At 67.1% G+C, this 11,750-nt stretch overlaps 1 protein-coding gene across 1 annotated transcript in view; it reads right to left on the bottom strand.

Moving 5' to 3' along the window:
• Positions 1-301: 301 nt before the first annotated feature.
• The window catches only part of TBC1D22A (TBC1 domain family member 22A), a 229,452-nt gene continuing 218,003 nt past the window's right edge, over positions 302-11,750 (bottom strand). Inside the window, exon 15 of the mRNA XM_039863147.1 lies at positions 302-826. Coding sequence (XP_039719081.1) covers positions 698-826 — 129 coding nt within the window. The 3' untranslated portion in view covers positions 302-697. The remainder of the gene's footprint in view (positions 827-11,750) is intronic.

Genomic DNA, 11,750 nt, shown 5'->3' on the forward strand with positions numbered 1-11,750 from the left:
GACGAACGGCGGGAAGCCACTGCGTCTCCGACACACCAGGGGCCCGGAGAGCGAGCAGGGCCGGGGGGCCTCAGCAGCTTGACCGCCCGACACCGTGGGGGACCCCAGGTATGCATCACAGCTCCCGTAACAGAGGCTGAACCCCGTCTGTCCACCTGCCTGTCTGCCAGAGCGGCGTCCCATGGGCCTGAGCCTGGGGACCTCCTTGCTCTCACCAGTGGACCCCGAGAGTCCTCTCTGAAGCGGCTGGAGGACAGTGGGGCAGTCGGGAGCCCCGAGAGCAGACGCCACGGGTCAGTGCAGCGTTTCACGTACTAATTCATCTTTATTTATTCTCTTTCACTCAACAGAATAGAATTTTTTGCATTTCAAAGCAGGTGCACGATGGCTGCCACCTCCCTCTGCCCTGGCATGGGGACAGCAGGCCGCTCCCAGGGGGGCCACCTCTCAGGTGGCCGCGGGCTGGGGGCCGCGGAAGGCGGTCGTTTGGCAAGGACGCTCCAGGATGGGGAGGGCCTGGCCCCCCACTGGCCCCCACGCGGCCGGGCCTGTCTCTTTGGTATCTGCGCAAACGCAGGCAGCCCGCCCTCGCCAGGCCCCGGGCCACGCCTGGTGCTGTCCTGGAGGCCCCCAGAGGGCAGGGCTGTCCAGCAAGGCCCCTGCTCGGCCGTGGGCCTGCTGCCTGCGCGGGGCGGGCTCACTTCTTGTAGTGGCTGGGGGCGTCGGCAAAGGCGAACTTCAGGCGGTAGGCCTCGGCCAGCAGCAGGCTGACGTCCTCGTCACCCCAGTGGGCCGTGGGCAGGTTCTGGAGGAAAAGCAGCAGCTCCTGGGGAGAGACGGGGCAGGTCAGAGGACGGAGGGCAGCGGGGAGGAGCCGGAGGGGGCCATGCCTGCCCAGCCCCCACCCCCAGCGGCCCAGAAAGGTGTCCCCACCCCACCCCCTCCGCCAGGCGGCCCCGCTCCTGGGCTGTGCTGCCTCAGGCCAGCAGCCTCGTGCCCGGTGCAGTCACCAGAGGCTCTACAGAATCGCAAGTCAGGGGACGCCCAGGGCCTCGCTGGGCAGAGTTCTGTGCATCTGGTGACTGTGGCAGGAACACAGCAGGAAACTGCTGAACGTCACCCGCTCGACACACCAGGAAACCCCTAACCCTCACCCTAACCCTAACCCTCACCCTGGCGTCTCTGCTGCCCAGTGCAGCCACCTGCAGGGTCCTGTGTCTCCGCTCAGCGGTGGGCGTGGAGCCACCCCACGGGCCACGGCGTCTCGGGAGCCCAGGGCTTAGCAGCCAGGGCGAGGGGCCGTGACCCACTGGGACGGAGAGCCGGCCTGGGACGGAGGGCTTTGGGCCCATCAAGCTCCGCACCCCACAGACCAGCCCTCCCGACAGACCTCGCCCCGCCCGGAGAGGCGTAGGATTCGGGGGAGCCCCGGCACCCAGAGGGGCCTGGTAGGAGTGGGGAGGGTGCAGGGAACGGTCCTGACAAGGTCCCCGGCCTCCTCCAGAAGAAGCTGGGTCTGGGACCGTCGGGAGGGTGGCGGGGCTCTGAGCGTGCTGGTGCTGCTGGCCAGCTCCCAGCAGGAGACGAGCGACGGAGACAGCGGGCATCGCACTCAGGCTGCCCCACACTCCCCGACTGGAGGCTCGGAGACCCCACCCATCCCACAAGCAGCTCCGGCCTCTGTCACCGAGCTTCCTGTTCTGGAGCCTGGCCCGGGGGGCGGGGCAGGTGGTGGGGAAGTGGGGTGTGGAGCAGGGCAGTGGGGGGCCGAGGTGGGAGGGGACGGAGCAGGGTGTGGGGAGCCAGCTGTGGGGAGTGGGAAGTGGGGAGCAGCCCAGCCCTGGCCCCCTCTGTGTGTGGCCTCGGGCAGCTGACCTCCCCTCTCTGGGCCCCACACACCCCCCTTTATCTGCGAATGGAGGTTGCTGAGCTGCCCAGCACAGCCTGGCCGCTACGGGCATCAGGGTGTGGACACGGACGCCAGGCCAGGGCTCAGATCTGGCTGTGCCGCCACCTGGCTTCACGGGCCTGGCTCGCCACTGACCGCCTCGGGGTCCTCGTCTGTAACGGGGGGCCCAGCCCCCACCTGGGGCTGTCCGTGCCTGGCGAGCGGCGACGTGGCTGAGTCGGGTCTGGACCCGTCCCCTCCCCGCCACGAGCCGCACGCTGACTGTCCCCCAACGCCGTCCCTATGGCCGATCCCCTTCCTCGATCCCGCTGCCTTTTGCATCTCAGATCCTTTCTGGGGGCCTTTAAATTGAATTCACAGAGCAAATTTCACTGGCAGGATGTCTCTGGGGATGCATCAGCCTCGATCTGCTGCCTTTCACCATTAGATGCAACTTACACGGATGCCAATCCGATTCTGAGCGGGTCGTAAATAAATACCTTTGGTTTTATTTTTAATCCACTCTGCTCCATATTATCATGACCTCACTACTTGCAAGGTGAGAAGCAGCACCCTCCTGTTACAGCGACTCCGCCTCGGCTCCGCACTCAATTTCAGAATCTAATTTAGTCCCAGGTTCACCGGATGGAGGGAGAATAGAAATGCCCAGTGCTTCACAGCCCGCAACGCCAAAGCAGCAAAATCTATCTGGGTGACCTTTACGGAGGTGAAGAGCACAGCCAAACGCGTCCTTAAACACAGATTTCTTTTTCTAAAAAGCCCGTCTTATTTACGCAGCGGGCAGAGCTGTCTCGGACCAGGACCCACAGCACGTTCCTCGGCCGTGGGCTGCTCTGCCTGACCCGCACCATCCTGGGCGGGACCATTGCTCACGAGGCCGCCCCTGGGCCACGCTGCAGGGGATCTGCTCTCCCGGGGTGAGCCCGCCCACAACGCAATGGTGTTGGGGGGGCGGGGCTGGGACGGGGCCCACGGACAGACGGCCCAGCACGCCGAAGTGGGCGATGCAGATTTCGATACTAACTCCCCACGCCCAGCACCAGAGCCACGTTAGTGGGCAAGGCAGGTAAACAGGCTTCCTCACGGCCGGTACAGAGGGGGTGCGTCTGGGCCCCCCGTGCATAGGACGCAGCCACGTCAACGTCAACAGGGCCACGGCAGGCGTGTGCCTGGGCCCACCGCGCCCTGCACAGGGAGCCTGCACTGTGCACACTCCTGCATCGTCCATGTCGACACCACCATCCGCCGTGGGCAGCCACGGTCCAAAGCAAAGGGACCTTCCCTGCGGCAGTCTGCGAGGGAAGCCCCTGGGGCCACCCGGGAGGCCACAGGCTGCTCGGAGCTGGGCAGCAGCACGGGCTCTTCCAGGTGACCGACCGAGGCTCAGAGAGGCTGGGGGCCACCCCGGCTGGCTCAGCACCCGCGCAGCAGACACCCCCACGGCCCTGGGCGAGGTCAGAGCACAGGCGGCCGGGTCCCCTGGAAGGCGGACCCTCCTGTACAAGGTGGGGACAGTGACCCTCCAGGCCGGGAGGGTCAAGGGGCCAGTGACTTAGCGCAGGGCTCCGTGCACAGAAGCACTCCAGGAAGGCACCCCGTTTCACCGTCAGTCATCACTGTCGACCTACGGACACCTGTGGGGCCCTGATGCGTGACGGACCCCTCCTCAGAGGGGTCAGGAGCAGCCACCCAGGGCTGCGGTGCCCACGGCTCACGCAGGGACCTTGCGGCCCCGCCCTGCCGCCCGGGGGCAGCTGTCTGCCCGCCCGAGCGAGTCTCCAGGGACCGAGGGTCCCGCTCGGGCCCAAACCCACGGCCCCAACAGCCAGCGCAGGCACAGGTCATGCGTGCTCCGCCCGTGCAGGGGGCTGCACCCCGAATCTGTGTCCAACACAGAGCACCTGCTCTTGGCAATTTCTGTGTGAAATGGAAAATACAAAGGAGGTGAAGGTCAGATTAGGCCCGAAAGGGTCTGAGGCGCCTGCGGCAGGACGCCAGCCCTGGGGTGCCGACGCCGGGCCCCGCTGTTTCCAGGACCGGGGTGACAGTGCATTGCAGGGGGGCGGGCGACTCAGGACTGGGGTGATGGGAGGAGGTTGGGGTGCACCCAGGACTGGGGTGTAAGACGGGTGGGGGGTAAGTGCCCTCAGGACTGGGGGGCATGACGGATGAGGGTGTCGGGGCGCACCCAGGACTGGGGTGACGACAGGTGACGGTGACAGGCGGGGGCCGCGGGGCGTGGGTGCACCCAGGCCTGGGGTGACGGTGACAGGCGGGGGCCGCGGGGCGTGGGTGCACCCAGGCCTGGGGTGACGGTGACAGGCGGGGGCCGCGGGGCGTGGGTGCACCCAGGCCTGGGGTGACGGTGACAGGCGGGGGCCGCGGGGCGTGGGTGCACCCAGGCCTGGGGTGACGGTGACAGGCGGGGGCCGCGGGGCGTGGGCGCGGGGCTGCACCATGCCGCGCTCTCAGGGCCTGTGCTCCTGCCCGAGGTTCTCGCTGCTGCGCCGCCTCCCTGCGGGGGGCTCCCTCAGACTCAGACTCGTCTGCGAGGTCACCCAGGCCTGGGGAGGGAGCAGGCGGGGGGCAGGCCCTGCTTGTTCCCTGGCTGGCACTGGCTGCCACAAGCAAGGAAAGCTGGGATCTTGGAGCGTCACCACTTAAGAGGATGAGGCCACCTTCCTGGAGGGGACCGGGCTGTCGGCTGCCATCATGACTGATTCTCGTGCTGTGACTCCAACAGAAATGACTCTTTTTCGACACTTAGAAACAGGCCAGGGCTCAGGGCTGCAGATGACGTCAGCTCGTGGGCCATGGCCCAGGCACACGGACACCCGCAGCCCTAGACGACAGTGTCCGGCACGCCTGTGCCACCAGGCTGCACGAAGCCCGCGAGGAGCAGAGCGAGGGCCTGGCCATGAGGCCCCACTGGGCATGGCCACTACCAAGGACCCGCCTCCCAGGGCCCCACGAAGTGACAAGAGGTGGGGCCACCCTGAGGCTCATGATGGGGCAGAGACAACCGGAAATCGAGAACTCGCCACTGCTCACGCTCTGCTCCTGGCTGCCTGCTCGAGCCGCCCAGAGCCTGCGCCCGCGTCCAGGCCACCGGCCTCGCTCTCAGCTGCCTGGGTGTGCGAGCGAGCGGAGGAAACACCCGGCCTGGGACGGGGAGCGGCTGTGACAGCCATGCCGGCCCTCCTCGGCCCGGGTCGTGGCGTGTGTCTGCACTGCAGCGTCTGTGTGCGCTGGGTGTGGTCTGCGTGGGGGACAGGGACAGGAGCCCCGTGGCCGTCTCATGGGGGGACAGGGGACAGGAGCCCCAAGTGGCTGTCTGCGTGGGGGGGACAGGGGACAGAGTCCGTGGTCGTCTGAAGGTAGAGGGGACGGGGACAGGAGCCCGTCAGCCGTCTGCATGGGGACGGGAGAGGCCTGTGGTCAGCCTGCGTGGACAGGGACAGAGCCCGTGGTCATCTGCGTGGGGGACAGGGGACAGGAGCCCGTGGCCGTCTGCGTGGGGGACGGGGACAGGAGCCCCGTGGCCGTCTGCGTGGGGGACGGGGGCTGGCGCCCACAGTGCCACCTGGGAGCCACTCTCAGCTTCCTGCCCTGCCCCTCCCGCGTCCCCGAGTCCGGCCACTGCAGAGCTGGCTCTGGCCTGCTGTGAGAAGCCAGCTCGGGGCCTCCCCGGGGCTGCGGCCGCCCTTCCCTGGCCCTCCCTGGCCTCGCTCCCCACTTTGCTTCCATTTTGTTTTTCTGACAAAGAGCCCCCACCTTGATCCAGAGACAAATGAGGGTGACTTGTTTCTTTACGAGGGGAGTTCTCCAGGACAAGCCTCCCCAGGACGTCCCCAGGAGTCCCGTGCTGCGCCCGTATGGCTGAAGGGACCCGGGCCACACAGAGCCACCTGCTCTCTGGTTCCAGGGACAGCAACGTCAACGACAGAAGGCAGAGGTGCCGGGCAGGGTGGGGAGCTGTCCCCGGAGGCCGGAGGGGCGTGGGGTGGCAGTGCTTGGCCCTGGTCCCAGCCGGGCCCGGCCCCCGCGAACGGAAGGCGAGGGGACTCGCGGGAGACCCCAGCCGCAGCATCTCACCCACGGGGCAGGGCTGAGGCGCCACCGCGGGGCGTGGGCTGGGGTGCCCCGGTGAACCGCCCTTGTCCCCGTCCTCGGCATCTGGGCAAACGGCCTGCGGAGGCTCGTCCTCGTGGGTCTACGTAACCTGTCCTCACGCCTGACGCCCTTGCAGCCCGCGGACCAGAGAACAGAGTGCGGCTGGTGGACGCGGGCAGAAGTGCCCGCACGCACAGGTCGGTCCATGCCGCCCGCTGCTCCCCCTGGGTGGAGCTTGCGTGGGGCTCTGACCCCGAGTCCCTGCCAGGCTGGCCCCAGGGGAGGGGCTCCGCACCTGAGACGCAGACCTGCTCCCCGTGTGGTGGCTGCGGTGCTGCCCCCAGGTCACTCCGGGAGGGGCTGGGGGCTGGTGCCCTGGTCCCCCGGGGCTGTTCCCCACCTCCCAGGCCGTCCCCTGCGCGACAGCTGACTCCCTTCATGATCCAGTTAGTAGTTTGAAAATCTTGTCAGACTCTGGACAGACCAGGGCTAAAAATAGACAGTGACAGCTGACTGGGACGGACGGCCAGCTGCAGGGCTGGACACCTCGCTGGTGACAGCCCTCGCGAAAGCAGAAGCAGAAGGTGACACCGCGCTCGAGCGATCGTCTACGGGGCTCTGACGCCCAGGGCGGCATGCTGTCCTTGTAATTAATTTCGTGTTTCTTTCCCAAAGAGAAATTCTGAGGAGGAAAACACCCGTGGGCACCGGAAACACAGGCCGGTCGTGGGTGCCCCGCGGGGCGGGCCCCGCGTATCTCCGCGCCCCACGGCGGGGGGACGTTTTAAATCCCGGCCCGGCCATTAGTCGGCGCTGTCCTACAGAGACCTTCCTGCTTCGCGGACTCGCGGCCGTTGGCTGGTCACAAACGGGGAGCTGTGGGGACACTGTCCTGCGCGGGGGCTGGCGGGAAGGACGCCTCTGACAGGAGGGAGGCCCGGCCACGCTCGCAGGCCGATGGGGAGGGGCAGGGTCTGCTCCGGCCTCGGAGGACTCTGCGGGAGGGCCGCGGAGCAGGGTGGGCAGGGGGCGGCCTGGCTGCAGCAGCCCTCACCCCCATCTGAAGGGGCTGCACCCCACGCGCTCCGCAGCTCCGCACAGTAGTGGGCAGGAACAAAGGAATGGGCTGTCCCCCAGGTCCCCACGTCCTGGGGGCAGGACAGCCAGTCTCGGCCAGGGGTGGGGGGGTCTGGTCGGCTTGGGGTGCCCATGGCTCCCCACATCTGGTCCAGTTCATGTCTCACGGGTTCCCAGTGCCTCCCCACTCCTGAGACCCCCCCAGGCCCTTGCCTGAAGCTCACCTCCCGTCACCCTGGCCGCCTTTCCAGTGTCCCTGGTGACCCTTCCCTCTGCCAGGCCTCCCTACGCCACGGGCCCAGCACCTCCCCGGGGGATGTCCCCTGGAGCCAAGGTCACAGCCACCTGCGTCCCCATCCCCACCCCACAGAGCCTCTCCCTGAACTCCGCCCGCAGGTCCCCTGGCCGCCCACACCCCGGCTCCCGCCCGCACGCCTGAAGGCCTCTCGCCGGTACTTCCACCACCCACTGACCACTGAGGCGCCCACGCTGCCACCACCCCGTCCTGTGCCTGCCAATGCCCTCCCTCCCCTCCCGGGAAAACAGCAGGTTTTCAGAGAGACCCCCACAGCCCAACGCGAGCAGCGGAGGGAAGGTCGGGCGCCTGGAGGAGGCGTCTGCTCAAGGCCTCATCTGGCCTGGCGCTGCTGACGGCATCGGGGCCCCACTTCCGACGGGGGTGGCTGGAGGGACCTCCTAAGGCATGTGTCCAGCATTTGGGCCAGGGGCGGTCCAGAGCCCGAGTATGGAGCTAGACCCGCCTCGGGTCAGGGCAGTTGTGTGGCCCTGGTCAATCCCTCTGAAGCCCAGGTTTGGGGACAACCTCCCCTCCCCCCGGACAGAGCTGTCTCAAGGAGGAGACCGTGCCTGAGCGAGCGCGGCACACTCCGCAGGAGACACGGCAGGCGGGGTGGCTCGTAGGGAGGCGGAGGCCTGATCCTCTCGCTTTGGCGACGGGGACCGTGAGGACGAGGTGATCTGATCGAGGCCACACACTAACAAGTGACGGAGCTGGCTCGAACCCCAGTGCTGGAGTCTGATCCCAGGCCCCTCCAGCTCAGCACCAAGGCTGCCCGCTGGCTGACCAGGGAGGGGGCACGTTCTTCAGGGGAGCTGAGTTATTACCGACTGATGAGGCACCTCGGCACGGAGAACCACATGGCAAGTGGCCTGCCCCAGGCCCGTGCCTGGAGCAGCGACCAGGGGCCCCCAGCGCGGCCCGAGCCACGCACATTCACTGGCCACTGGGGCTGCGGGGGGGCGGAGCAGGGCAGACACAGCCCCAGGCCTGACCATGCACGGAGCGTGTCGGGGGGGAGACGGCCACTTCTGAAACAGACCCCCCCATGCTCCTCCAGCTTAAAACAAGTACGGCCACCGGGCCGCCCAGCAAGGGGCAGCGACCAGCACACCGTTCACAGACTGAGCAATCTGGCTTTTTCAACTGATTTCTACATACGAACGCCTCGATTCCTGCTCCAAATCGTTTCCCCTGCTCCCGCGGACGGGAAATCGCGTTAGGAATCGCGGGGCTGCACCTGGGGTGTCATCACGGCTCGCAGCTACCACCTCCGGAGTGACAGAGGTGTCACCCGATAACGAGCAGGAAAAGACGTTAATGCGGCAGACAGTGCGTGCAGTCACGGCGGGTGCTTGGGAGGGAGGTTCTAATCGAGAGGGGCGACGTGTCGCGTCGTGGGACTCTGCGCCAGGGTCGCGCCTGGCGGGCCTGCTCCGGCGGGAGTCAGGTTGGTCACGACAGGGTTACCTGGGGGCATGGAACTCAGGCATCGCGTGGGGCCGTCCCCTCCCACCCCCCACCTGCACAGCGCAGAGACGGGGCCAATGCAGGCGCCCCAAGACCCCTGGGAACGGTGGGGAACAGGCGCTGGGCGCCCCCAGGGCCCTCTGTACAGGGTGACAGGGATCGGGGCCGCCCAGCCCGGAGCTCACACCTGGGCAAACCGTGCCGGAGGTGTGTGGGAGGCGGGGCCACACGCAGCGCCTGGATGCTCCCCCCGGTGGCCTCCGCCCCACACGGCCCAGCGGCTGCAGGGGGAGCACGGAGCTGTCCACTGACGCGCGGACGGCCGCCTGAGGCGGCTCCCCAGGGGCGCGCCAGCCCGGACCCGGGGAGGCGGCACCCGCAGCGTGCCAGGCAGGGACCTGGGGGGCTGCAGACACATGGTGCCCGCCGCTTCTCCAGAAACACGGGCCGACTCCGCACCCAGCTGCAGGCAGCCGCCGTCCACTGCCTGACACTCTGCCCCACGAGGGTGCGCGCAGGGTGGGACTGTGTCCCGAGCCGGAACACAGAGCACGCGGCGAGCAGTGGGCTGCGTTAGGGGCGTTCGCTGCCACCTCCACAGGCCGTACCTCTGGGACGTGACCCCAAGAAGCTCCACCTTCAGGAGTGCTTGACTAGGATGGTGGGTTCATGCGTGTTACCTCCGGGGTCCCCAAGCCTCTGAATGACAGGAGACCAGGAATCCTGTTAGGTGACGGTGACTCTGATGGTGACAGGCCACGGAGCACCTGTGCTGCCCCCACTTTAGTGACAGCCCTGGGGGGGTGCTGGTACCCTCTCCTCCAGGTGGGGACGCTGAGCCCGAAGAGGACGCAGTCTGGTCAGGGCTGTGATGCAGGTACCTAGCGGAAGGGGTCCTTGCTTTGGGGCACAGAGGGACTTAAGGCAGAGGCACCCCAGCTTCCCCCGAAGTCAGTCGGGGCCCTGGGAAAGGCCACCCACTGGAGAAGCATAGATGGGGTGCGGTGGGGGTCCTCAGCTCCCTGACGGGGGCGGCAAGCGTCCGTCTGTGTGCTGTGACAGCGGGCCTGGCCACCGCCTGTCCAGCCGGCATGTCTGCTGGCGCCGGTGTCCTGGCCGCTGGACTGGCCCCGCTCTGGCCCAGCGGAGAGTCAGACACACAGTGAGGAGAGCGAACGTCTTTGCATCAGAAACTGAAACATCCGTGCGCTTCACCTCACAAAACAAACACCCCAAAATTGGATTGAGAAATCCCATCGCGTTTGTCCTGAAAATCCTCAGGCTAATCAGGGGGACGAAAGGAACACTCGGTACAGATCGGGGGCTTTCTGGACTGAAGATGGATGGCGGGGCGGCCCCAACACTGCCTCGACCTCACGACTCTGAGTTTGTGCCGGCACCAGGGCCGAGGATGAGGCGTGACCCCCGGGCCATCTGCTCCCTTCACACTGGACAGGAGCGTGGGCGGCACCGAGAGCTGATCTGCGGTGACACCAGGCCAGCTGGGGCGCCTGACGGGGATCCAGGTCTGGGGGACTCTGGCAGGAGGGGGCTACTGTGCCATTCGCTGTCCCCTGATCTGGACAACGGCCGTTCCCACTGCCGAGGGCCCGAGGTCAGCCGGACGCCAGCAGCCACTCCCACAGGTGCCTGCTCCCTCGCGCTCTCTGGGCTCCTCGAAGTCCTGGTACAGGGGTAGGGGGCCGAGTGGCCCCACAGGGTCACACGGGCGGGGTGGCCGTGGGTTCCAGCCAGGACTTTCGAGTGGCCTCGGCTCTTTGTATCCGGGGCCCGAGGCTCTGAGTGCGAGGCGGCACGTCACAGCCTCACCTCCCTACCAAGGCCTCCCGCCACTGCACCGAGTCTCCGCAGGAAAGACCCAGGACAGGGCCGTGGGGACCCGGGGCGGGGGCTGAGGGACAGGTGGGCAGCAGGCGCTGCAGGGCGCTAGGAGCCCCGGCCCTGCTGGACCCCGGCTGGCAGTGTGGCTTCTGGTCCTTTCACTCTGCCGAGCCTCATTTTCCCCTGAAGTGGACACGTGAGAACCTCAGGGCCACACGAGGCTCCCCCTGCCACCGCCCCGGCCCTCGGCTCTGCCAGCTCCCGCCTGGCCGGGCCCGCGTCCCCAGCGGATCTGCCCACCCCGGACGGCGGCACGCAGCACGCGCTCAGTGACCCGTACTGAAGGGCCAGGTCAGGCTCCCTCCCGAGACAGCTCAGGGGCCTGGGGGGCTCTGTGGCCACATCGGACACCAGGCTGTGGGTACACGAGCAGAGAATACAGAGTGGACAGCTCCACCACGGGGCACGGGGCTCCCTGCCACAAAGGTCCACCGCTCGGTGGGAGGACACAGCCCCTGGGGACAGGGCTCTCCCGGCGTGTCTCCGTCTGGCCCTTCGTCCGGGTTCACCTAAGACACCTCTGCTCTGTAGCCCATGTCCGGGAGCCTGTGGGTGCACCTCGGCCCGTCCCTGAATCAGACCTGCCCCGCAGGAGGGCACGCAAGGGAGGGGGCGTGGATGAGGGCGCCTGGGGGGGGCGGGGGACGCCCCGGGGAGGTCCGCCACCAGTGTCCCAGCAGGCACACCTTCCCGCACCCTTGGCCAAGTGCGTTTGGCGGGGAGGAAGGGCCTGCCCCTCGGGCCCGTGGAATTTTATCTCCGGACTAGATTGGTTCCGGCGTCCGCGAAAGGCTGCAGGACGGAATGCGAGGCGGCCGAGAGGGAGACGTTCTAATCAGGCCTGAGATGTAATTACCTTTCTTTGGGGACCGAACAGATGAGCTTCACCAAGTCTATCTGCCTGAGATATCAAACACCATTAATGAGATAATAAGGGTCTTTCAATTAATGATTTGAATGGCGGGTATAATTTTTTCTCTA

This window comes from Pteropus medius, unplaced genomic scaffold (genome assembly GCF_902729225.1).
Source record: "Pteropus medius unplaced genomic scaffold, Ma_sr-lr_union100, whole genome shotgun sequence".
In the NCBI taxonomy this organism is placed as follows: Eukaryota; Metazoa; Chordata; class Mammalia; order Chiroptera; family Pteropodidae; genus Pteropus; species Pteropus medius.